At 38.0% G+C, this 27214-nt stretch overlaps 3 protein-coding genes across 6 annotated transcripts in view; 1 reads left to right on the top strand and 2 right to left on the bottom strand.

Moving 5' to 3' along the window:
• Positions 1-1299: 1299 nt before the first annotated feature.
• On the bottom strand, positions 1300-5946 carry LOC124539060 (zinc finger protein 558-like). Its single transcript, XM_047116384.1, has 11 exons — positions 5614-5946; positions 5269-5533; positions 4688-4780; positions 4407-4499; positions 4271-4324; positions 3687-3813; positions 2821-2945; positions 2611-2730; positions 2039-2180; positions 1646-1965; positions 1300-1607 (listed from the first exon to the last, which is right to left on the bottom strand). Exons 1-11 carry the CDS (start codon positions 5752-5754, stop codon positions 1300-1302), a joined length of 1788 nt encoding a protein of 595 aa, XP_046972340.1. The 5' UTR covers positions 5755-5946.
• Positions 5947-6757: 811 nt separating this feature from the next.
• On the top strand, positions 6758-12003 carry LOC124538940 (protein phosphatase methylesterase 1). The gene is made up of 10 exons (XM_047116214.1): positions 6758-6950; positions 7102-7303; positions 7447-7556; positions 7893-8050; positions 8592-8682; positions 8900-8965; positions 9069-9263; positions 9781-9938; positions 10007-10071; positions 10930-12003. Exons 1-10 carry the CDS (start codon positions 6880-6882, stop codon positions 11005-11007), a joined length of 1194 nt encoding a protein of 397 aa, XP_046972170.1. The 5' UTR covers positions 6758-6879; the 3' UTR covers positions 11008-12003.
• Positions 12004-14559: 2556 nt separating this feature from the next.
• Positions 14560-27214, bottom strand: part of LOC124538868 (calcium uptake protein 3, mitochondrial) — an 80684-nt gene continuing 68029 nt past the window's right edge. The window contains exons 1-11 of one of the 4 annotated variants that reach the window (XM_047116108.1): positions 26364-26587; positions 22272-22410; positions 21882-21992; positions 21476-21523; positions 21045-21127; positions 19985-20050; positions 17635-17721; positions 16651-16830; positions 16206-16320; positions 15426-15811; positions 14560-15274 (exon numbers count right to left, since the gene is read on the bottom strand). In XM_047116108.1, the coding sequence (XP_046972064.1) occupies positions 15203-15274; positions 15426-15811; positions 16206-16320; positions 16651-16830; positions 17635-17721; positions 19985-20050; positions 21045-21127; positions 21476-21523; positions 21882-21992; positions 22272-22410; positions 26364-26366 (1290 nt within the window). In that variant the 5' untranslated portion in view covers positions 26367-26587 and the 3' untranslated portion in view covers positions 14560-15202. Of the gene's footprint in view, positions 15275-15425; positions 15812-16205; positions 16321-16650; positions 16831-17634; positions 17722-19984; positions 20051-21044; positions 21128-21475; positions 21524-21881; positions 21993-22271; positions 22411-26363; positions 26588-27214 lie in introns of those variants that run through there. The other 3 variants (XM_047116105.1, XM_047116106.1, XM_047116107.1) reach the window with 3 other exon arrangements.

The following is a 27214-nucleotide window of genomic DNA, read 5'->3' as shown; positions in this document are numbered from 1 at the left end:
GGATTTCTTGCTTTTTTGATAGACAATCAAAGTTTGAAGTATTTATACGCGGAATTGATTAAAAAAAATAAAGTAATGAATTACTTGTCTACATACAAGTTAAGTCAAGACCATATACAACTTTTCTTCGGACTTATCAGGCAACACGTTGGCCACAATAACAACCCTACTACTGAGCAATTTGAGGGAATTTGCTCGCCTATAGACCATTTTTCAATAGCCATTTCATCAGCTCTTTTAAGTCCACGTCAGAGTTCCGCGACACTGATTCTGAGGATGAACAATGTCAAATTAACAATGATATTCTATCAATTTTATTATGAGTATGAGTGAGATCTCACAGCAAATTGTCGGATATATCAGGGTGGGTCGATAGAAAAAGGATTAAAAAAATTCATTGTCAAAAATGTTGCAGCGCTTTAATGAGTAACCAAAAACAACACAAAAACATAACATAACAAACTTGGAACCATAAGATACAATTAATAAAGTTCGTAATGAAATGCTATGCTGATGTACGCCTTCATCATATTCATAAAAATGTTAAGAGATCAAACTGGCAAAAGTATGATAAATTAATTTTATTTCATGAATATTATTATTATGTAATAACATGTGTATGCGTATGTAAAAAAAAAAATATTTTTTTATAGTACAATTATATGATATAAAATGGTTTATTAATAACGTGTTTTATTTTTGCAATTTTTATAAATTATTTCCATTAACAACCTAATTTCTTACATTTTGCAATTTGATGAATTTGTTGACCGTACTTCGCACGCACGTGTGAACGCGTGAGCCATCGTAAGCGACTTGTCGACACACGCATTGTAACAATTATTTCAGTTTTTCAAGACGAGGGCGCATCTGACGATTTAAATCTTTGCCCACGAGTAATCAATGCGTGTTTAACGCCTAACGACGCTATTTGCGACCGAGTACTGTGTGGATGGAGGTGATTTATACTGAGATACATGTATACGTACTAGTTAAAATAAAACCGCACGTGAAAAGTTCGTAAAAATTTTATTTCTCTTAAATAGTGTATACATTTAATCATTCTCTGTTCTATCCTAACATAATACTTAATAATTATTCGAGTCGAAATAAATAATACAAATATATCAATATCTTGTGACGAGAATTAGTCGATTTCATTTGATTAGGTTCCATTCGGTCTAGCGGGTTGAGGTAGGCGGCGGCGCCGGCGCGGCGGGCGCCAGGTCGGCGGCGGCGCGGCGCGGCTAGGCCAGCGGCGGCGCCGGTGCGGCGGGGCGGGTCGGGGGCGCGGCGCGGCTAGGGCAGCGCGGGCGCGGGTGGGGGCGGTGCGGGGCGCGGCGCGGCGGGCGCGAGGTCGGCGTCGGAGAGCACGCGGCGGAAGCTGTGCGGCGGCGGCAGCGGCGCGTCGGGCGGCGCGGGCGCCGGGGGGGCGGGGCGGGGCGCGGCGCGGCTAGGGCAGCGCGGGCGCGGGTGGGGGCGGTGCGGGGCGCGGCGCGGCGGGCGCGAGGTCGGCGTCGGAGAGCACGCGGCGGAAGCTGTGCGGCGGCGGCAGCGGCGCGTCGGGCGGCGCGGGCGCCGGGGGGGCGGGGCGGGGCGCGGCGCGGCTAGGGCAGCGCGGGCGCGGGTGGGGGCGGTGCGGGGCGCGGCGCGGCGGGCGCGAGGTCGGCGTCGGAGAGCACGCGGCGGAAGCTGTGCGGCGGCGGCAGCGGCGCGTCGGGCGGCGCGTGGTCGCGGCGGAAGTGGCGCGTGAGGTGGCTGGGCTGCGCGAAGCGGCGCTCGCACAGCTTGCACTGGTAGCGCTTGAGGCCGCTGTGCACGACGCGGTGCTGCTTGAGCGCCGACGACGTGTAGAAGGTCTTGCCGCAGTCGCAGCGGTGGTCGCGCTGGCCGCGGTGCCGCTTCACGTGCACGGCGTACGAGCTGTACGTCACGAAGCCGCGCCCGCACTCGCCGCACGTGTACCTGCGGGCCGCCGCCGGTTACGTCGCTGCCCTAACGCGCCCTATGCCTCACTCGTGCTGCAGTAGCCACTCACTTGACTTCCTTGTTGTGTATCCGCACGTGTATCGAGAGGTTGCCGGAGGTCGCGAAGGTCTTCTCGCAGAGGTGGCAGGCGTAGGGCTTCTCTCCGTTGTGTGTGCGTTGGTGGACCGTCAAGTCGGACTTTACGGAGAAACCTGAGTAAAGATTAAGTTAACACAAATATATCCATTCCATATTCCAGTATGAAATTGTCAAGTCCCCAGCGAGCTGTTGAGTCGAGATGGCCCAGTGGTTAGGACGCGTGCATCTTAACCGATGACTGCGGGTTCAAACCCAGGCAAGCACCGCTGATTCCTGTGCTTAATTTGTCTTTATAATTCGTCTCGTGCTCAGCGCTGAAGGAAAACATCGTGAGGAAACCTGCATGTGACAAATTTCATAGAAATTCTAGCACATGTGTATTCCACCAACCCGCATTGGAACAGCGTGGTGGAATATGTTCCAAACCTTCTCCACAAAGGGAGAAGAGGCCTTTAGCCCAGCAGTGGGAATTTACAGGCTGTTGTTGTTGTTGTTCTAAGTCTCCAGCGAACGGAAGGGGGGGGGGGGTCGTTCTGCAATTACCTTTCCCGCACTCCTGGCAGAGGTAGCTCTTGTCTCCCTTGTGGCGCTTCATGTGCGTCGACAGTTGCGCCTTCTGCACGAAATTCTTGAAGCAGATGGTACAGCTGTGCAACTTTTCTCCTAATCATTTATTATTAAGCAAAATGTTATAAATAGGCCAATGTGCAAATAATAATGAGTGGTTGGTCGATATAACATGCAGCGAGGCACCTGTGTGTGCGCGGATGTGGTTGATGAGTCCCGTGCGGCGTCGGAAGGGCTTGGAGCAGTACTCGCAGTGGTAGGACTGCGCGCCCGAGTGGACCTTGCGGTGCTGGAACAGGGCGCTGTAACCTCTGCAACCGGCGTCACGTCTCAGTTACCAACAGGCTTGAAACCAGTGACCACTAATTAGACCGTGTTCGTCCGACAAACTTATACGTCAATTCGAGGTAGAAAGTTGCCGAGACCTTGACAGGAAGAGAGATGAGTTAAAGGCCCGACAACCAGCTGCCATGGTCTTTAAGCACGTTGACGGGGTTTTAACATGCCCGAAATGCGGTCGTACCCTTATTAACAAGAGGTACATAAGTCACATTAGAGCACATCAGATAACAGAACAACGGAGCTCTCACATACTAAGTAACTTTTACTTTTACGTAATTTCTTACTGTATTTGTCTAGAATAACAGTCGCCATAGCCGAAACCGGCCAGGAGACACACACACACACGTCAATGGACTCTGCAGTTGTAACACCAATGCCGAATAGAAGGACTAATCTTGAGCATGGCACAAAATGGTAATAAATTATTTACGCTTAATATTTTGACAGATATTTTAATTCTATTCCAAAAATTGTAAACAACAACGAACTGAACTAATCTGGCAGGGGTCTTACCTGCTGCAGATCTGTTTCGATGAGCCTTTGAAGATAAGACCTTGAGAGATCTTAAGAAGACCAGTCTTCAGGCAAGGTGGAATGACTACTTATTTGAGATGGCAGTTTTAACACAAGATTTACTACTATATAACTATAACGAAAGTTTTTTTAAACCAGCTGATGAAGATATTAGAAAAACAAAGACGCTGACAGACCTGAATGTGGCGGGGCAGTCGTCGCAGCGGAAGGGCCGCAGGTTGGTGTGGCAGATCTTGTGCGCCTTCAGGTTGCTCTTGGTGCTGAGGCACTTGCCGCACACGTCGCACTGGTGCACCACGGGCTCTGCAAGCACGGAGCCACAGGTTATAACCCCTGGTGACAACCCACATATACATTCACTGAACTGAGTAATTATTGTTTCTCCTTTCAGGGTTTGGAAATGAGTTTTTTTCTAATAATGCTGGTAATGCAATGTCTTGCAAAAATATTTGCATAGAATAGGAATAAAATAAGGTGCCATATAGTGCCATATTTAAAAATTATGTATATTAATTTTGCATTGCTGGCAAAGCGCATCTATAGCGACATTCCTAAATCTATGATATTGAATATTAGTAAGGAATAAAGTGCTTATTAAATAATGCAATTATGAGAAGCTACTGCCTTGCAGCTTCCCATACTAGTCCTATTAAAATGGCAGAGTAAGCTCAAAAGTAAGTAAGCTCTGTCCGTTTTATGGAGGTAAAGCTTTTGACCATAATTGAGCCAATACAAGTTAATTGTGTAACATATTTATTACCTATTTTTTCCCTGATTTTACTTTTGCTCAATTTTTTTCTTTCCACCAATACATCTGGAAATAAGAATGTTCATATTAAATTATATAAATGCAAATTATGAATTAAACTATAAAAATAATTTGCTCTTATATTTACCATCTACATTTTTTTTAGGTTTCTGTTCAGTCCCATTTTCTAGCTCTATACCCCATGTCCTTGATTCTATATTGTTGTCAGTTTGAAGTGGTTCTGTAATCATATATAAAGAGTAGTATTTAAGTAGCCTTACATAATAAATAAATATGGGCTAGTAATTTAAATAATAACTGACCAGTTATGGCCATATCGGACACATTATACAATTATTTATAGAAAATGGATAGTTTTACATAAGCCTAGAAGTGGGAAATAACTATAATGTTTTGTATATCAATTACCGGTAAAACTTTTTTTCTGTTTAATCTGACCGAGTATAACATTGTCGTCATCTGCATCCCAACCGCTGTCATCTTCATCATCATTTAATTTTTCTGCAAATAATAAATAGTAGTAAGTAGTAAATGCATATTACATATAGTTCATGTATAGTATGGAGACTATACAACACATTCATTCATTTAATATTCTAAAAACATCCCATTTATTAAAAACACATTTATTTACTGGAACTACTAATTAAATTACCAGTAACTTTAGAGGTTAACTTTCAAGTAGCCATAAAAAGCTTTATAGTTAATAAGTAACAACTTGTATATGTGTCTTAAAATAGCATGAGACATGTGAGATGTGATCATATGTGTTTTACATATTATGCATAAGATTCTTATTGTCAACTCAAATCATTAATAAAATTAAAATAAATATGGATGAAGATATTACCACTATGAGTTAAAATTAAATTAAAAGCCAAGTACAGTCTGTGTTTTTTTACAATATGGAATTAAAGAAATATGTGATATTAAGTGTCTTTGAATATCAAATTTCCTTGCTGATGGATTAAAACATAAAATTATTTTACCTTCTTTTAGATCAAATGTTGTTCGATTGTGTTTGTGTGTTAATTCTGTATTCTCCTCTTTGACATCAATATTTTCTGTCTTTATATCGTCAATATTAATTTCAATAAGACTTTCGTTAACTGATGTGTGATACAATGGATTTTTTAAATAGGATCTTAAAGTTTTTTCACTATTTTCACATTGTTTATTAAAGGCATATGTTCGCTTTAATTGGCGACTACAATCCTTACATATAAGGCGCGGTAGACCGTCTCTTTCCAAAGGCTGAAAAATGTATAACTTACAAATGAGAAATAGTCATTTCAATAAAATAAATATAGTATAATATTTATCAAACAACATACTCGTAGTTTAGTGCAATTTGATAACATCTCGCAGTATAAAACTTTTTTTTTAGCATAATAACTATTATAAATATCAAACGTTTGTTTATTTGATTCGAGACAAATACGGCATATGTTTTTAAAATCCATCGACTTCATCATAACTTTTATATTCTCACAACATTTAAACCTGTAGACTAAAAATTGATTTATGCAGACTTTAATAGTTTTCTCCAATTTATAATTAAATTAATATTTGATAGCTAATAACGATGCAATAACATGCATCGAAGCCGATTTTAGTTCGTCGTTGATTTGTAAATGTTTTTGTGTCAACTTGACAGCCATTTTGAAGTTGCTACATCCCTTCAGTGTTGCCAACTCGGATTTTTAAAAAGGCGTAGGTCAGATAAAGAAAATTATGTAGAAATGTGAAATTGCCATATAGAAAATACGTAGATCTACGTACTTTTTTTCTTAGTGAAATTAAGAGAGTAGGGTAGGTAAAAGTAAATAAAACGACAATTTATATTACCCTAAAATACAAACAATAAATTTAAAAATAAATTACTGTGAGCAAACAAAAAATCTATGAATTATAGCTCTACCAGAATCTCATGGCAAATATAAAATCATTTATTTATATAGATATTTATATATTTGCACATAGGGTATGAAATAAATAAGGTTAAATAATGAATGGATTTTAATATATTTGTGTATAAAGTTTGGCTTATTTGCCATGAGATTCTGGTAAACTTATACCACCTGTAGTTAATTTAAACAAGTTTACTTTCAGTATCATCACTTTATTTATATTATTATTTTTTTATTATATAGTATCATTTTCAGGCAAATAAAATTTATACATAGTATGAAACGGAACGTTTATTGATTTTTTTTTGCGAAAGTAAAGGTAAATATGCCCATTCAGTCTATTTTGCAAATTTGAACAATTTTGATAGAAAATACGTAGATTCTGGGACTAAAGTTCGTAGGTTTGCAAGAAAGGTTTAAAGTACGTAGATCTACGTAAAAAGACGTAGAGTTGGCAACACTGCATCCCTTGCTATTAACTTCAAAGAGAATACCAAGACTTATGATTTGATTCACTAAACAAGCCATTCGATTTTTTCACTTTAAATAACTGGCAATACATGTTGTAAAATTATGACATTGACAGTTAAAAGTAAAATGTCGGCACGTTGATGTTATTGTTTGCATTGCTAATATAGGTTTATAACGCTTTAGCTAATACAAAGACGAATTATAACTAAAGAATAAAAAATGTCAGCATTACAGAAAACTATTATGAAAAATAAACTGCCACCAAAGGTGCCAAGAACTTCGAGTTCAAAGTAAGGAAATAATGTTAATTATATTCTTGCTTATATTATAATAATAAATAATGTGGATAAATGCAAAAAATATCAAATAAAGCGATTATATTCAATTACCCACCATGTTTATGGACACACAAAATATTGTTATCTTTGTAATAACTTACAGGCTAGCGCCCTTCAGCGGGGGACGACGCAAAGATTACACACCGGTTTCTTGGAGAAACTACTTCGAGAAATTTCTTGACTTAGAGACTGAAGGAGGAATCTTCAGGGTCTACCTGTCGCCGGAGCCCGACATGCCTCAGCGCCCGAGGATTGTGACGTTGCACGGAGGCGGCTACTCAGCTTTAAGTTGGGCGTTATTTACAGTAGGTACAGCAATTTGCTTTATACTTTTATGACATTTATATTTTGAGTAAATAATATTATCAATTAGCAATAAAGTTTCACTGTACTTTAAGGTAATTATAGATATAAATGATAAATATGAATATATTTAATTGATTTTTAGGAAGAAATAACCAACATGATACACTGTCAAGTGGTATCATTGGATGTGCGGGCTCACGGAGAGACTCAAGCTAAGGACCCAGATGATCTAAGTATAGACACTTTAGTCAAGTGAGTTACATTTTTTCTAACTATAAACAATTTTTTAGACCTATCATGATCACTATAAACTTATGTCCTAAGAAGGTGTGAAGCTATTGCTTGAAAGGAAGCTTTAGTTTGTGCAAACTACTATTAGGACTAAACACTATTATTTAGATTTAATTAGATCTCGTAAACATATTTTTTAAAATTAATCTAATCTTTAGTAAAAACTTGATTGTAATTTGTAACACATTTTTTCATGAATCTGTTGATTTCCTTTATGTCAATAAACTGTATATAACGAGTATGCCAATTATATAATACTTATTTAATATTAAAAGTTTGATGTATATTTAATTACAGAGATGTGGAACAAGTCCTTCATAAGTTGTATGGACAGGAGATGCCTCCGATTATTTTGCTGGGACACTCAATGGGTGGTGCTATAGCTGTGCGTGCCGCCCATGTACCGTCTCTTGAGCCCTTTGTGCAAGGGGTGGCAGTTATTGATGTGGTGGAGGGTAAGTGTTGTGAAATAAATATGAGACAACATCACATACATTACTCTGATCCCAATGTAAGTAGCTGAAGCACTTGTGTTATGGAAATCAGAAGTAACGACGGTACCACAATCACCCAGACCCAAGACAACATAGAAAACTAATGGTAATCTACATCGACTCGGCCGGGAATCGAACCCGGGACCTCAGAGTGGCGTACCCATGAAAACCGGTGTACACACCACTCGACCATGGAGGTCGTCTAAATCGTGATAATTAATAGACAAAACAGTGTAAAATATGAGTTCTTTAGCAGCTAGCAAGCTTATATTACAGTTTGTTGTATTTCAATGCAGTTTTTTTGATACACATGAGTCTTGGAACATACATAGTTTATATCTTGTTGTAAAGTAGACCCAGTAGCCTGCTTTGATGCCAACTCAGCTGCTGTATTTATTTATTTAATATAAATTCATATAATACCACTCCTTAACATTGGATATGATGAAAATTAAATGTAACTTCTGCTATTCATATTAGTATTTAAAAATATTTCTTCCAGGCACAGCAATGGAGGCCCTCGCCAGCATGCAAAGCTTCCTACGCAGTCGGCCGACACATTTCAAGAGTATAGAGCATGCTATAGAGTGGTGGTGAGTTCTTACATTCAATATTATCACTGATTCCTTGAACAAGCATTGTATTTAAAAAGAGAGAGATGTCTTTATGTTTATTTATATGTTGTGTTCATTTAGTTTCTGTTAGAAATTGGTCAGAAAGTCATTATTATTATCATAGTATTCAAAAGAAAGTAAAAGACTGCTGCGGATTTTGCCACTCGTTAACTTAATTTGTGTTTTATTTTTCCAGTGTGAGAAGTGGTCAAGTGCGAAATGTTGCTTCAGCCAGAGTGTCCATGCCCAGTCAAATCATTAAGTGAGTTTTTGTCATCCAACATATATACAGTGTTCTGACAGTGTCTGATCTGAAAGTTTTAAAAGTAATATTTACTTTACCTACTTCATAACTGAATTCATAGTTGCTCGACGGGGCGTTTGGCCACCAATGAGGTGGAGGACTACCAGAGCGAGCTGACGCCCACCGAGCCGCTGGCGCCCGCGCCGCGCGCTGACGTCATCGCCGAGGAGGGCGAGGGGGAGGGAGAGGGCGAGGGGGAGGGGGAGGGGGACGTCGCGCACTTCGCCAAGCCGCTCGACGAGGACAGGGGGATGAAGTGAATGCATTTTTCATTTGTTATTACAAATTCATGTACATGCACTTTTGTATATGTATTTGTATGTACTTTTCATGTTCTTTACATATTTTTATGGATACTGAGATATGAATGTTTTAGACACAAATATTGGGGATTAACTTTTTGTTTCTTGAAATGAAAAAATATTAATTATTTCTTACTATTTATTGATTTTATAAATTAATAACTAGAGGATGGGTGATTTTTTCCTTCTCTCTGTGAGTTATTTGTCATATTGATATTTGTATATATGATACAATATGGCTGTTTTATTGATTTTAAATGCTGGTTTGTAATCTTTTATATTGTCAGCCAATAACAAGATAGGAATACTAGCAATTTCTCCATTACTATCAGTAATGAAAGTCAGGAATGAAATAGGCTCCAAATGTGAGCCCTGAGGCACTCCCGGACACGGATTGCTGTCAGTGTCTCGGAGGCGCCTTAGAGTATGTCGCAGCAAGCTGCAGGGCTCCAGTGTGCACGCTCGGCGCAGGTACGGGTGGCGCGTGCGGCTGGCGGAGTCGGAGCGGCACTGGGCGGGCTGGTTCCGCGGGCTGTCGGCCGCCTTCCTGGCCGCGCGCGCGCCGCGCCTGCTGCTGCTCGCCTCGCTCGACGGGCTCGACCGCGACCTCACCGTCGGGCAGATGCAGGGTGCGCCCCCCACACACGCCCCCCCCCACACCCCCACACACAGCCCACTCACAGCGCTCTGCCCGCAGGTCGCTTCCAGATGCAGGTGCTGACGCGCTGCGGCCACGCCGTGCACGAGGACTCGCCCGCAGAGGTACGCCGCCCCCCCTTACTCACACACGCCCCTAGTGGGTAGAAAGTGTTTCACAGATTATTCAGTAGTTACACCCATCTCATTGATGGGAGAGTACCTGACTAGTCCGGGTACTCATTTGACACTACAGATCAGATAAATAAAAAAGTAATCTGATTTATAGAATCTTATCGTTCGGTAACAAAGAGGACAAAAAAGGTAACTCTTTATTTTTTAAAAATACCCTATATTACTTGTTGATAGCTGAGTAATGTTATGTACTATAAAGTATTTTTTACTATTATGAACATACCAATAAATATGTCTGTAGTGTAGTATAATATAAATAATACAGAGGGCCCAATATCGACCCTCGCGGCACGCCGCCAGAACGGGCATTGGCAACTTGAAACACCAGTGCCGACTGCAATTCAGGCTCTTTAACAAATCTTTAATTCATAGCATACATAGTGCCCTACTATGAATATCTAGCTGCTCCAGTTTATATATTAATTAATGAAGTGGCCCTCTGTCAAACGCCGACTGATAATCCAAGTATGTCAGCCTATGTGTGTGTTTATTCTGTATGGGTTTATTCTTTACATATACAAATACAAAATTGTTCTTTATAATAGTAGTTTTTATAGATTTTAGGTATAAAAAGGAGTACTCGTCCTTTTTTGCTGCGTAAACTTGGTGCATATCAAATTTCATCAAATTCGTTTCATTAATTAAGCCATAAAAGTAACATAAAGATTATCTATTTCGAACATTAGTATAGACATTTTCCTAATCAAACCTAATTACATCTTACGTAGGTACAAATATGCACGATTTAAGAACGCTCTTGTATATGTCTACTGTGTGTGTGTGTGGCAGGTGGCGCGCGTGGTGTCGGCGTTCGCGCTGCGCCACCGCCTTACGGACAGCACGCACTGCGACGAGCACTACCTCTAACCCCCACGCCCCCACCAGCCTGCATCACAATACTCCACTCTGTTCCAACCCCCTTTTTAGCCCGAAACGCCCTTTTGTAACACTTAAAAAGCTAAAGCTATAAAGATTTGGAGCCAAAAAACCTATTGTACGTTTGACGACAGGCGTGAGGATTGCCTCCCAAATCTTAAATTGACATGTTTCTTGCGATGTATAAATCTGTCCTGTTGTATTATTATTGGTTCTTATTTAATAAAATACATACATTTATTTTTTATAATTGTTGGCGTAACATTTAACAAATTCGTAAACTTATCCATAGCAATATTGTAAATGCAAATAATTTTATCTGTATTCTCTTTCACGGCCAAACCTAAAATGCGAGCAAAGTTACGATCGACAACTAGTATGCTTTAAAATATTTTGATCTCAATAATGTCAATTTATCTCCTTACGCCATGCGATCGAAAATATTCTCTTACTAATTATTTATCCTAATGACTTTTAAAGTTGTGATTACTATTTTTTTCCCATTGAAGTCAGTCCACACTGCAAAGTTTAAGTATCTTCAAGTGTAGTCGCCCTAACCTTGTATTGTGTACTTTAATTCCTGTAAATGTATTTAAGTGACTTCAGCCTCGCTGACGTCACTGTAACGTATATTTAAGTAGCAGCATCGAAATTAAAATTAAGGAAATATATTGATGTCTGAGGCTAGGAAACTTGGTTGTGTAGATTTGATTCCATTGTAATGTAATTACTTTCTATGTAATTTAATATCGAATGTCGTATTATTAATTAACGTAATTTGTTAAATATTATGGACGGAGGGAAATTTATTCTATTTTAAGAGGGGGCGTCAAAATGTTACGTAAGCAAGCTTTCGGGCGGGGTTAATACTTTTGCTCATAAGATTTCGATTATTTATTTAAAGGATTTTTTTAGTATGTTTCCTGATATTTTTTTCTTGTAACAATATTATTTTGGAGGTGAAAACGATTTTCTAATTTTCTTTCGCGCGTGGTGACGGTGGGCGCTCGTACACCCAGTGACTTTGCTTACGTAAAACTCTAGTACGCCTCTTCCGCTATTCGCTTGTAAGTACGTATTGCGTAGGATAGAAAACGTTCGTATGTATGTTTAGATTACTTCACGGTTGAAATTCACCGTTCAAAGAAACGGACGACATCTGGAAACATATTCTCAGTAAATAAATGTGAAGACGTAATCGAAAGTTCAAAGAAATCATACTCCAAAAATGTCGGCTCACGCTGTCAATCAACGCCAATTATATCAGAGCTCAGAGTTTTCTTATATTATACAAGCTTTTGGTACTAAAATCATTAAGCAAAAAAGTATATCAAGTATTTACCTTACCTTATTATATCACCGTTCGGAGGTTTAAAATTAAAAATGAATTTTGACGCACACACGAACACGCACTCAAACACGTGCAAGCATGCGTGAGTGTGCGTGCGTGCGTGCACGTACGTGGTAGTGTGTATCAAAAGTAAATTGAAAGATATATCAATTCGTCGACTTTCAATATTTTTTATATCTTCATCTCGAAATTTTATAAATGTAAAAACTAATTTAATGTTCTATGAAAGATTTTATATACATTATAAATAAAGTGTCGACTTCTAAATAACGCGTTGTGTTTTAAGTCGGCGGTACGCACGGCCGACTGTCCGGCGCAGAGCTGCCGACTTATCTGTCGCCGAGTTTTCGTTAGTGATTGTATTAGCAATAGTGCAAAAGCCCTTATACGCGATATGACTAAACCACTTGCTTTCATATTCGTTCGCACACAAGACAGAGATAGGTATCTAGATAGATTGTGTACTGACTCAAATTCGAAAGGTAGTTCGTAGTCGGATCTCGCGTTACAACTTATACAACCGTTATCATTTTTTCATTTGACAACAAGATTTTTTTTTACGTTTTCCGTCCACTTTGTTTAATAATTTCACTTATACTTAAAAGTAATTGTTTTAAGCGGAAATAATAAGGTATCTTTAAGTTTATTTTGTAAATTCAACAACGATTAGTTGAATATGTTTCTTGCGAATATAAAACACTGAGTAGAAAGTACATGTACATGTTTCGCCGTCGTCGTCTGATGACGTCATGTGATGAGATGACGTCACGCGAGGAGCGCTGCTGACTGCTGACCTGTGTCTCTGTAGTTACTAGAGTTGATTGTATCCTTCAGATGTTGTTACTATAACGTATGAAATGTTTGTTTATTTATTAAGATCTTATCAATAAAACTCTATGAAGAATAACGTGTTTTATTCAAATTATAGTCATTTTTTACGATAGATGGTAACACTCCTATTGTATAATAAGGCAAACATGATAACTGCAGAAAAGCTTCTTAAATATCAGAGGCCCAGTGGAAAAGGTCGCGCAACTAAGGAATTTATTGTATTCTATCCCAACGCAATGTAATTCTACATATCAGACGTGACAAAGATGCGGATGGCTACATGAAGCTGTACGCTCAAGAATACTAAATGTATATGCGGTCTTGCCCGTTATTTCAACAGTAGAATGGAAAAGCATCGATCAGATTCTAAAATACTACAGCCTTTTAAAGGTTAGTAAAAACAGTGAGTGCGGAGAATAATCATGGCTAATAAAGTGTTGGTACTTTTGGTTGGCTGGACTAACGCTGTGAAATGACTTCGTAAAAAGGCCGCATTAAGATTGTTTTAAAAAAAAATTCTAATTTAGAATTTGATTAAGTTACTTGGTTTTGTAGCATATACATTACTAGGTCTAAAATGTTGTGGTAGTTTTGAGTATTATTTTATAACTAAAAAAGAAATGCTTTTAGACAAAAATATTCACTCAATACCATTCATTCACTCAAGGTCATTAATAAATCTTAATAAAGTTTTTTTTTTAACATATGTTCGTATCCCTTTCCTAGGAGATTTAATTAGCTATGGTTAAAGCGTATTTTGTTTGGCACAATTAGTGTGCGAGTAACCGAATCAGATGGCGAATGATATAAGAGAATGAAAGGAATAGGCATGCGCCGACCTCACATACGTTGGGACACAGGCAGGGAAAAGATGTTAACTTTTATTTGTACAAAAGTGTGTAAGGTAAAAGTAGATTTCGAATCGGAAATAACTTGAAACAATCTCGTAAAATATTAAAAACGAGTTTTATTTGAAAAAATATAAAAAAAACAGCAATTTTTTTATTGTTGACATTTTATTACAATAAACAGCATAATTTACAACCTTTATATAATTTCGCTAAAATCGATTAATCCACAATAAATAATAGTCTAATGTGCGTACTTACTTGCGTATGACTAGCCAATGAAATCACTTCGAATTGTGCACGAGTTAGTGTAACCTACTGTTTTATTAAATACTTAGGAACGAGCCAACGTCAGGCTACACCGATACATTTTTAATTAAAAATTGTCATAAGGTACAAGTTAATTTGGCAAAAAAACTTAGTAAAATTTTTGATTTTACACAGAATGATTACTGGTTATGTGATATAGAAGAAAAACCACATTTAGATTAGATTAATTCGTTCGAAGTTTTAAGTTACAACATCTGAGCAAAAAAAAAAGTTATGAAATTACTAAATTTGTTCGCTAGCGAGTTACGTTTGACATTTAAATTAAAATAAAATAATATATAAAGCAAAGTACAACCAAATTTTTACAAGACATCACAACATTTAAATGTATACTGATACTATTCTGGCAATTTATTCAAATATCACAAGCGATTAAGTACATGATACTTAATTTAGGTTAGTAATCTCAAGCTAAGGCACAAAATAAAATAATAAATTAGTATTTATATTTATGACACATTTTTTTATGAGGCAACACGATTACTTATTTTCCGTTTAAAAAAAGGTTACGAGGAAATTAGTTATGTCAGTCAATGATTCTTCCAGATTATTTCCACATAATGAATTAGAATAAAGTATTTTCAATTTGAAAACGCTAAATGTAAAGTGCTATGGATTAGTGGCTTATACTCGCGGTAACATTTTTACTCTGTGAATACTGCCATTATGTATATTGTTTTTTGTTTACATTTGCATCTAATGAGTGTTGTGTTTAATTTTTTATAATTCGCATCAAGCTAATTACACAGAGTATATATGTCTAGAGAGTGCAGTCCCGTGAACTGCTTGTTCAGAGCGCAGGCGTGGGGCGGCGTCGGGGCGGCGCTCACACGGCGCTCTTCATCTCTTGCTTGACGCAGGACTTGAAGGCGTCCCAGCCCTCGTTCTTCGCGTACGACTGCCAACCAAACAAGAGCCGTTCAACACAGCGCTACAGGGGGGGGGTGAGGTTGAGGTCGTTAGGGGTCAAAACAAAAGCCGTTCAACACAGTGCTACAGGGGGGGGCGGTGACGGTTAGCGGGGGGGTTGTCTCGGGGTCGGGGCGCACCTTGAACCCGCGGTGCAGGCGGTCCTTCATGATGGCGATGAACTCCTTGTAGCTGAGGCGGCCGTCGCCGTCGGCGTCGAAGATGGCGAACACGGTGGCGACGAGGCGCGGCGAGTGCTCCTGCCCCGTGCACACGCGCACGGCGCGCTGGAACTCCTCCTTGGAGATGGGGTGGTCGGCCAGCGTGTACATGCGCATGGCGATCGTGAAGTCCTCCAGGTTGTTGAGGAACTGGCAGAACGTCTTGAACTCCTCGAACGTGATGCCGCGCTCGTCCGTCACGCGGTCCAGCAGCCGGTCCAGGTACATATCGTACTCGTCCGTGTCCAGGTACGTGTAGCGCAGCAGGATCTTCGCGAAGTCCACCTCCGATATCGTCTCGTGCCCTGGAAATGGCGAGGAATTCGACTCGGCGGGCCCTTCGTGACGGGCGCCGCTCCCTTACCGGCGGACCTACTGCTAAACGCACTAAAATGTTGTTTTAATTTCCATAAAGTTTGCGATTGGATTATTTGCAGTCGTGTCAAATTTGCCGACCCATAGGATGGCAACAGTATGCTCTCCTATGCTACTCTATGGGAGAGAGCACCTGTGCTGTAATGTGGGCTAGTCTCTTTTTATAATTAATCGAAAGATATTCCAATTTTTTCCATGGCCGGTGTTTGTACGAGAAAGTATCAAGTGAGGCCCATAGACACAGACATAGACACGCGCCCCTTTTCTTAAAATTAATCTAAACTTTTTTCTTGCGATAAGTGAGTGAATGAAAATCAAATATACCCTTTGCAAACTCGTGGAACTCCAGCTCCAAGACCTCGGTCTGCAAGTTCTCCATGAACTGCCGGAAACCCTCGAACTTCAGATCGTTCGTTCCCTTCTTCCCGAAGAAATGGACCTTGAATCACAATTATAATGATATACACGTAGTAAAGTCAGACACACGATTTGGTAATCTTGTATTTGCTCAGAGAAAAATAATTCAAAGTAAAATATCATGGAATCGATGTCACGAGTGAACCTCAAAACATATCCATATATTCTCTCTTCTCCACTCTTAGCAGTATTCAAATCGTATTACATTTATTGTAACCGGATTTAATCAAGAATGACGTCATAATTATTACAATATGGCGATGACCGTTAGTTTCGTGTATTTTTATTATTTGAATAAAAATATTTCCCACTCGTTCGCCATTTATTTCTGGCGTCTATGTGTAGAGTTTACCTGTAAGAGGGTGTCGACGTTGTGTCGCCTCTGCAGCCCCTGGTCGTCATTGATGTAGTTCTCCTGCGGCGCTTTGCCCTCCTGAGGCCCTTTCTCCTCCTCCGGGCCTTTGCCGTCCTCCGGGCCATCCATGTTCATGCCGCGCTTACCTTTCCACGCGTAACTGAAGATCTTCTCCATCTGAAACGGTAACAGGTTCTAAATTAACAAATATACCGAACGAATAGCAAACACGAAAAAATAGGTTGACAAATAATTATAATTATTTTAATGATCAAGTAATATTTATCTCATACAAATAATTAATTACAAATTATCACAACAAAAATTTCAGACAAAAAATAACAATTTCTCTTTTTTCAACGTTAAATCAAAAATACAAACACGCCTGGCAATTGTTAATAACTTGTTGGCAAAATGTAAAAAAGGAGAAAAACTGTTGTAAGTTTAAAATAATTTCTTTTATAAAATATTGATTCTCATAATAATCAAATACTTGGAGAATTAAATTAATTATCTGCAATTATTTGCAACACGCGCAATCTATGTTTGCCGGTCAGAAATCCTCGCGAGATGTGCAGACTTAGAGAAAGCTGTCTTTCAGTATAAATACGAAAAGTGCAAAAAGTCATTTAAGCAAAAGATGCGAATAGGCTTAGTGTTTACTTAAACAATTGGTTATCGTAACTTTTTCCCGTTTTACTTTCTTAAACGTCTAAAGCGAGCCTAATTTCGGGCTGACCGGTCTTAGATTGCGCGTCTTGCAAGTTTTCCCCAGGATGACAAACTCTCTGCCCACAGATAACGTAAGCCATGTCACAGTTAAACATGGAACGATCAACAAACATAATTATAACAATTTACAATAAAAATCCTTAAACACAAACGTAAAAAATAAAAAAACAAAAAAAGGAAAATTTGATCCCTTAGAAAGCAAAAGCAACAATCGTACATGAACGCCAACACATCGACTGTAACACTTACTAAAGACGGCTTTGGACTACTCTCGAGGTTTCTCTCAGCTTGCACCACCTTTTGCTTGAGCACGCTGGACGACACTAGAGTAAGCAGCTACAAACCACGCATATAATACATACTGTATACTTAAATAAGTGTAATTACATAAATACGTACAAAAATATATAGTATTTTCCAGTATCCAGTAAAATAAAGTCGGACAGAGGGTGAACTCAAAATGAATTATGTAAATGAATTGGTTCTGACAGACATTTTGTGAGATGAAAATTCTCGTTTACTTTTTGATCATTTTTTACTCTAAAATGTGTGCTTTTGTTCCGAAAGGGACCCTTAGATTTGAGGGATACAAAAATCTTCCTCCAAAATTTCATCCGCAGCAAATTAATTCATCGTTTTTATAATTTTTACGTTATAGTCTATATTTTTTCTGGGAGTTGCAAGGCACGCCAGCTACCAGAGAAGATTGTAGTGCCAGACGAAATAGGTTTTGCCAGAGCATTTGCAATTTGGTTAGAACGCGTGCATCTTAACCGATGATTGCGGGTTCAAACTCAGGCAAGCACCGCTGATTCATGTGCTTAATTTGTCTTTATAATTCATCTCGTACTCAGCGGTGAAGGAAAACATCGTGAGGAAACCTGCATGTGACAAATTTCATAGAAATTCTGCCACATGTGTATTCCACCAACCCGCATTGGAACAGCGTGGTGGAATATGTTCCAAAACCTTCTCCCCAAAGGGAGAGGAGGCCTTTAGCCCAGCAGTGGGAATTTACAGGCTGTTGTTGTTGAGCAATTGAAGCTTGCGGGTAAACGTACTCTCGAGACGATGGATGAAGATTAATTATTTCTAACACAATTTTATGGCATTTATGTATTGTGCTCATTTTATGCTTGAATCTCGACCAGATAGTTCACCACGGGTACATAGATTCCGAGGACCTTGTAAAGTATGATTATTTGATTGAGTGATGGCACTCATTGTTTTTTTACATTGTATTGTTTAAAAAATAATTACTGACAAAGGGATTATTTTTCGTGGTTGAACGTTTTTTTTGGGTTCATATTTGTACAACTTTCAAAGTGGTTACAAGGAAAACACCCTAAATTTACGTGTCCCTTTCGGAAATGTCTTCGAATATTGTTCCGAAATTATTGTAGCAGATTTTTGTTACCTGTTATAATAATGTTGTCCTGACATGTGTCATTGAAGGATAAATATATGCGTTAAATGTTTGAGGTGGATTTAAAGTTTTGACCAAAACTTTCCCTTCTACGGAGTAGTATACACACGCTTTAATTTTTAGTGACACCATAAAGACATGTTAGATTAAAAAATTGATTCCTATTAAATTAATTAGTTACGGAAACTTTTTTTTAAAAAGCACTCAATACAATATTTTTGTGTCCAAATATGAATTGTTATTTACTTCTCATTGGGACTACAATTACAGACAATATTATATATAGTGCAATAGTTATAAGTTCAAGTATATAAGATATATATTTTATGTACCCAGTGATATACATATATAACATGTAAATTTTGGTTTGGAAACATAAAATAAATGTTAGCTTAGTCAAGTTAGATAAAAAAGGGGTTGAAAAAATTATAAGTAGTAATTTTCTTTCCACTGGGAGACTACTGCACCTTGTTAGATCATACATTATCTTGATCTCAAAGACCAATTTTTGTTTATATATTTTTATTCAATAACTCGTTTTTTTTTCAATTTCACACGAAAAGTGATCATCTCCAAAGTTCCTGGAATTTTCTTAGGATCGACCTTTTCGATTTAGACTCGAAAGAAGGCGAGAGTCACCCGTAATATTCTATTAATCCATTATTTTATTGTATTATTATTATGTAATAAATTGTATCCATAGGAAAATATCTAATTACATTTTCGAAGTGAAATCATAGTTTGAGTGTGTTTGTGATGTGTTGTGTAAATAAATTAACAATCTTTGGTGTGTTTGTTTTTTATAATCTGTATTAGGTTTGCGTAATATGAAGCTGCAACTTTTTCACAACAAGACACATCGCTTTAGACGCTGAAGAACAAATCTTCTTTCACATATGGCTTGAATTTCACATAAAAATATACTGACTAACCAAAATATTTAATGATCGAATATGTTTATTAAATTTATTTGAGCTAGTTTATTTATGACATCAGATTCGAGATCGATCAATCAGTCGATTGTAAACATCCGTCAGATAAAATCGATTTTACTATTCGATTCAAAAATTAGTTAGCAGCGATTGATATGTTATTTGTTATGTAATTAATTTATATATTATTATTCAGTGAAATTTCTCGCCAGACGTGAGAGAAGCTGAACACATAACTTACTGCCTTCTCGGTGTCGGCGTCGATATCCTTTCGCTCCTTCAGTGAGCCGCCGAGCAGGCGCTGTATCTAATATGGCGGTGCAAATCGAATACAAATTGTGAAATAAAATATAAAATAAATACATACACATACTAAACGAAATAAAAAACGAAATAATTAATTCTATACTTAAATATTGTGCAGATAATGTGCAGTATATTTAATAAATAACAGAAAAAACATGGCCGTTCCGGTTTCATCCGGTTATGAAATCCTAGTTAATCGGTGTTCAAGCAGCAGCTAATTGTGCAAATACGCTTTATTACAGTATTGCTTCGTATTATAGATAACTGCTCATTTATATTGCAACAATTATTTATCGACATAAACATTCATCATTGTATACGAATTATACTCTTGCTTTTTACTGTCAATAGGACCAATAATTTGGTCTTTAAACTTTCACAATGTATGACAACATATATTTAGACGTTTCGATGGGAGCAAATTTGTAGAAACGTCACGTCTGTATTGTACGACACAACTTAGATGTAGCATCGGCGAAATTCGTAAAACAGATCACATCCGAATTGAATACGCAATCCCAAATTATCAATATTTATTTCTCATGCGAATTTGATCTTTGCACAATCGTAATAACTTGTAATATCATATGACCTAATATATTGGTCAATTTGACACGTCGATTTACATGTACTTGCTTACTCTGACGCGAGATTCTATAGCGACGAATAGCGTCTAATGGCGCGATAGGGAGCTATTTCTATTGGTTGTGTAAATCGGCAGTAATCGGTTTTATTTTTTTCCGATGCTACATCTAATTTGTGTCGTACTATAAATATATGTCGTCACGTTGCCAGCACGAGCAGAATGAAGATCTGGACGCATTTTAAAGTTGAAAGAAGACGAAGAAAGTTCAGTCTGTCGATGATAAAGACGCGGCAGTTAGCTCCACCAGGCACCTTGTACGAACGCGGCTGAAACCCTATTATAATGCTATGTAATGTTTTCTTATATCTGGAGCGCAGTCCATTCTGGTAGTATTGGGCTCAGTACTTACGACTAGGAACTCATTTTTGTCGACTCGCTGATTGCCGTCTGTGTCGAACATGTTGAACGCTATCTCGAACCCTGAAGCTGGCTCTGGAAACGATCAGTGGAGTAGAAGTTAGAAACTTAGAGATAAATTAAGAACTTTTTACGCTTACTTAGTAAGTATAGGAATAGACCCAATGTCCTAAATGATTTTAATTCTGTGCCATAATATATTGAGAAAAAATATATAAAAGTAATGTAACGTAGCAGCTCGTCAATGTCCCATAGGCAACTGTCTTCTTTCGTTTGTGAGAAGTTTGGAACTTATTTGATTAATATATGATTATGATAAACCGGTCGCTGTTGCAATGGGGTTGCATATGCACGTGGCAGATTTCGTCCGGCAGTATAAATGAATCTCGTAAACTTTAAAAGTTAAAGGTAAATGTAACTTACTCGTGAGGATGGAGAGCAGGAACAGGTACTCAGTGTACGAGATGATGCCTGGACGAAAACAATAAAAATATTTTAGGGGCTCTCTAGCTATCTGTGTGAATATCTTTCAATTTTCCCATTCAGTCATTTGTAATTTAGACTAAAAATGACAAACGAGTTAATAAACTATTAAATGGTAAATGAGTACCATAGCCCATAGACTTTGGTAAACTAAAAATGTATTTCTTGCCAATATGGCAATTATGAACCAAAAACTTTGCATCAGTATACTACTTCTTATAGAGTTCCGAATCTCAATAAAGTGACATATTTGTGCTTGGGGATAGAACGATGCCCTGATAGCTTCCAGAAATACTGGAAGACAGAAGTCTAAAGTGAGGTATTTCACTATACAAATATAACTCGCCTCTATCCCTCATGCTGCGGAACATCTGCGAGGAGCCTTTCTTCAACGGAGGCACCTGGTCTCGCAGTTGCTCGATCTCTTTGGTCGTGAGGACGCGACGTTTCAAACGAGCTGAAATAGGTTTACATGAAATTAAAATTGAGATTGTTATGGAAGTATCATGTGCAGTTCAATTGAAGATTGATGCCAGTTCGATTTTTGTTTTAAAGTTGTATAGCTGTAAAGCATCATCTATCAATACTATCAGCAGTTCACTGCTCAACTATCCATATGGTTGTGAGAAATTTCACTGGGAAATGCATTTGATATAACTAATGAGAGGGAGGCTGTAGTAAGATATACAAATTGATGTATAATCAAAGCTTTATTACATAAATAGTAAAGGCTTACGTCTAGGTTCTTGTTCCACGACGGACTCCAGGAAATCCTGTGGCGTCATGTAGAGCTGGCCCCCGTACTCCACGCTCGCGAACTTGATGAAGCGGCGCTCACGAGACGTGAGCTTTACAGCCTTCAATTCTTCCGGTTGCTGAAATGGTAATGATAGATTTTAATACAACTCATAAACCTTAAAAAAAATTATTATAAATAAATAATATTCATTTTTATTAGGAATTATTTATTCAATTTATAATATTTAATATTAATTTGTGTTTAAATTAAACACATAACCTGTGGTAGGATTGAGAACGACCATAAACCAGGGGATAGGATTAGACACACGACTTTCTAAGAGTTGGCACTACCAACGTGACCCATTGACGAGAAAACTTTAAATTTACCGGTAAGACGACGACAGAAGACATAGTACTAAATCTCACGAAATGTTTAACCTCATACAGAAACAAAAGTATATACTTTTAACACTTTAATAACAAAGCTGTCCTTATATAAGTAATTGCAGTCGTTTTCGTGAACACCCCTCGTGTAATAACTTGGCTCTTAATTGGAATCTCGAATTGAATATTCACGACTACATCAGGTCGAAGCCAGCACCAACATTTCATATTTAATTTTACCAATTGTTGCGTTCGTAGTCACGATTATTTCAAGCAGCATCAATATTAACAGGGAGATTTATATTTTATCAGCTGTAGCAAACAATATTCAAGCTTAAAACAATATTTTAGCAGCGATTGCACCGGCTTCGCTCTGATAGGGCTGAGTAGACATTGAACATGGCGTATTTTTTTAACACACGATTAACTTTTACAGTACACGCAAGTATTAAGTAACTTTTAGAATAATTCCCCAATACAATATTTTCATAAAACAATTAGACCTGATGATTAGTTAACTTCGTCTTCTATAAATCACCTCTCACACGACAATGGCATCAACATTGATATCTAAGATTTTATGACCATTGTGCTTGTGTGAACTGCGTCCCGTCCCTTATTTTAGAACACAGTTTTACAATATTTGACTAGACTAAAAGTCCATAAAATTATATTTTTGTTGTTCTAACTGATACAAATGAATGTTAGTTTCCAATCTATAGCACTTTGTGGTAGGGCTTTGTGCAAGCCCGTCTGGGTAGGTACCACTCACTCATCAGCTATTCAACCGCCAAATAACAGTACTCAGTATTGTTGTGTTCCGGTTTGAAGGGTGAGTGCGCCAGTGTAACTACAGGCACAAGGGATATAACATCTTAGTTCCCAAGGTTGGTGGCGCATTGATGATGTAAGGAATAGTTAATATTTCTTACAGCGTCATTGTCTATGGGTGATGGTGACCAGTTACCATCAGGTGGTCCATATGCTCGTCCGCCAACCTATACCATAAAAAATAACTTCTAAAACATATTTACGATGCTTGGGAGAAATCACAGAATGCTATAATATACATATGCTTGCTACAATAAAGTTTATTTTGATTTTAATTTTTTAATTTTGTCGCTCTTTCACGACGACCAAACCTCTGAACTGAATTTGATGAAATTTGGTATGAAGCAAACTTGACCTCCAAGAAAGGACATAGGCTAGTTTTTGCCTGACACATGACAACCAACACACTAAAACGCGAGCGAAGTCGCGGACGAGAACTAGTCATCCATAATTATAAACTAGATCCACGTGTACAAGTTGCCGGAGTTATTGTTAGCTCAGACAAAAGGCTATTAATAGGTCGCTCCAACTGTCGCCGGTTCTTCCTTCCGGATAATTTGAACGCGGAAAAGTTTTCGTCTCACGTTGCAGCCGAGGTTTTTGTTCCAATTTAGGAATGTTTTCAAAAACAGTCGGTGGGAGGTCTGCGGACTATTTCGGGTGCGCGGTTCCATTTTCACAGACCGTGTGATTATTCGAGAAAGATCCTCGAGTTTAAATGCAACCATACTTTTTGCGACTTTGACAAATAAGTTGATTTTAAAAATCTAAAAGACTTGATTAATCTACGAAACAAAAGTACACTATAAGCCCGGCTCCGCTAGGTATGTATGCCGAGTCACATTAATTTCAACTCTTCCAACTTTTCTACGTAACGTGCCTAGAGACATAAAAATATAACACCATTAATGCTTTAAATATGTTAAATATTTATGCTTATTTTAATATAATATTGATTGCATCATTCAATGTGATCAGCTGGTCATAAATTTGAAGAAACATTAACGATTATTATCAGTCTCTCTTTTAATGATAACCATATCGCAATTTCATATCTCACTCGCAAATTTGTTTCAGGAGGCGTGCTGCAGAGCAGTACTTAACAATGACGTCACAATTATCGCAAGTTTATTGCCATTAAATTCGAAACGTGAGTAATCACGTCGTCTGAGGGCGCGCGCGTCCGGCCGCACTTCAAACGAGCCGGTTGGCGCACCACCGGCGCACCACCGGCGCGGCACTGCAGGCCGGTCGTGAACTTACTTTTATTTAGATTTACAGCCGGGGGTGGCGGCCGCTTGATTTATCACTATATTTGTGACAAAACGGCTATTAAACAGACAATGTCGGTGCGATTTTATTAGCCTAATTTATTGTCCCGATAAGGGAGTCGGCTAAATACGAAGGGGTTGCTTTATTGTGTGATGTATGCCTTTTTATATTTATCGCTTTACCTGTCTGGAGGCTCCGACGTATCAGAAGACGTCACTGACGATTCGGACAGACTAATGACTCTTTGCGGACCAGAAACTGTGATGCTAACTATTAAAAGTCATGAGATTAATGTTTCATTGAGACTATCTCTGAAGGTTTTTTCAAATTTGTTTTTTTATTTAGTCCTCTCAAAAGTCAAAGTTAAAAACCTTTATTCAAAATAGAAGTGGTTACACTTTCTTATTGATAGTCAAAAATCTACCACCTCTGAATGGTAGATGATCCCATTGATTCATAGATATTAACGTTGCATAAAATAAACTATGGGAATAAGAATGTTTTGTATCTCGTGCCTATAATTACAATAGCAGAATAACTTTTCTATAAGGAACACAGCCATACATAGCATTGACACATGGAAGAATATCCGACGTACATATATGGATACCACCTTCCAGGCCCTACGAGCAATATTAAAATTCCAATTAAAATTATTTCATCAACAAAATTAATTTATACAAAACATATAACTCATATATCTATATTAACGCGTTAAAATAACAAACGGACATAGCTTCGAATATAATAAATATATCTAACGCAATTCAGTGTCTTAAATGTATATATAGCTGGGACCGTTAATTAAACTTTAATCGATAAATACTTGCGCCGTAACACACACCGGACTCCATTAATTTATTATGTCCACATTATTATATTTAGAAATAATAAATATAAAGAAGCGAAAAATTATTTAATTTAAAACTTAATAGGTCGTTAAGGCATCGGAATCCAATGTAACTGATATTTATGAGTTTGGTTCGTGTGAAGATATGTCGAGGAACGGCTCGCCTCGTCACTTGGGTTCCGTACATTTGGCGTTTCGATTTTAGTAGATAAGCCGTTACATTCGAAATCGTGAAAAATTTCAACAAATTAGATTGAGGCATCTGAACTTCTTGTAGAGACATTTTGAGGAAATTAGTCGAATCGTTAAAGTTTAGACAAAAATGTGGGGCGAGGTGGCTCCGTTGTCGGAAAGCGTGTATCTGAATTGTATTGCGCGTTTCAATCTGGGCAAGCACTCTTGAGTTTTCATGTACTTAAATTGTCTTAATAATTCTTCTAATGACCGAGCATTAGCATAGGGAAACATGCACCCTGCCTGTCTTGGACAAAATTGTGACAAACGTTTACAAACTCGTATTGGAGCAGCAAGTTTCCAATCTGAAAATTGGGATGTAGTAACATTAGTTATGTATAAACGAATAGATCAATCGAAAATAATAATAAATCATTTGAAAACAAAAAACTTATTAATTCGATGTCTTGAGTAGAATCAACTTCTCATTTGTTCTCATTGGTAATAGCGATTTCTTAACAGAAGCTTAAAAATAAATCGCCGTTCGAGGGATCTCCAAACAGTTTCCGTACTCATCATAAGTTTTATAAACGAACGTTCAAACGTTTCACATGTCTCGCTCGTAGTTCATACATTTATGAGTAGTGGCTGTCGTTTACAACCGGTAGCGGCTGAGCCGCGGCTACAGGCGGGCTTAATAACTATAATAGATGAGGCAGGGGCCTTTGATGAACGGCGGTGTCGTCGTAATAATATTGTACGCGGTAACTTGTATTTACGCGTCTTGGCGCCGCACTCCGAGGACACGGACTCAATTCTGAAGCTCGGCGCTCCGGTGCCGGCGATATGCTTATGCGACGGAAAAGTATAAGTCGATAGAGACTAATGCTGTTAATAAAATTCATACTGCAAATGCGCTCTACATTGCATGCGCACATTAACGTTGAAAAAAGTTTTTTTTAAGTATCAGTATCAGTGTTTAGTTAAAACTATTTTCATAGAATTTATGTTTCATAATGCTTCTTCTGCCAATTTCTTTTTGTTATTAATATTTTTTTTTTGTCAAAATGTTAAAATTACAATAATTTTCTTTATTAATTGTATAAGAATATTTCTTTACAATCGTTCTGTTTGTCTATTAATTAAATGAAGCACTTCGGTGGTCTATGTCCAATTTTTAGGCTGCATATTGAAAGCTGATTTCAAATCCTATCCAAATTGGTCAGGAGAACATCCCCAAACAGATAACCGCCTAGCTTGACGGCAATGTTCGCCGTGGTAGAACGTATAACTAGTTTAAAAATGTTTAAATTATATTCGATGCCAATTGCGCCCCGTTTTCATTACAAGATAATTCTCGACCTAAACACGTCTGATTGATAATCGTTTATAACCCTTTAGTGCGCAGCATCGTGGTCCATATTTCA

The sequence above is a fragment of the Vanessa cardui genome, chromosome 21 (genome assembly GCF_905220365.1).
Source record: "Vanessa cardui chromosome 21, ilVanCard2.1, whole genome shotgun sequence".
In the NCBI taxonomy this organism is placed as follows: domain Eukaryota; kingdom Metazoa; phylum Arthropoda; class Insecta; order Lepidoptera; family Nymphalidae; genus Vanessa; species Vanessa cardui.
The sequence above is the reverse complement of the archived record's forward strand: the minus strand, read 5'-3'. Positions and strand labels throughout refer to the sequence as shown.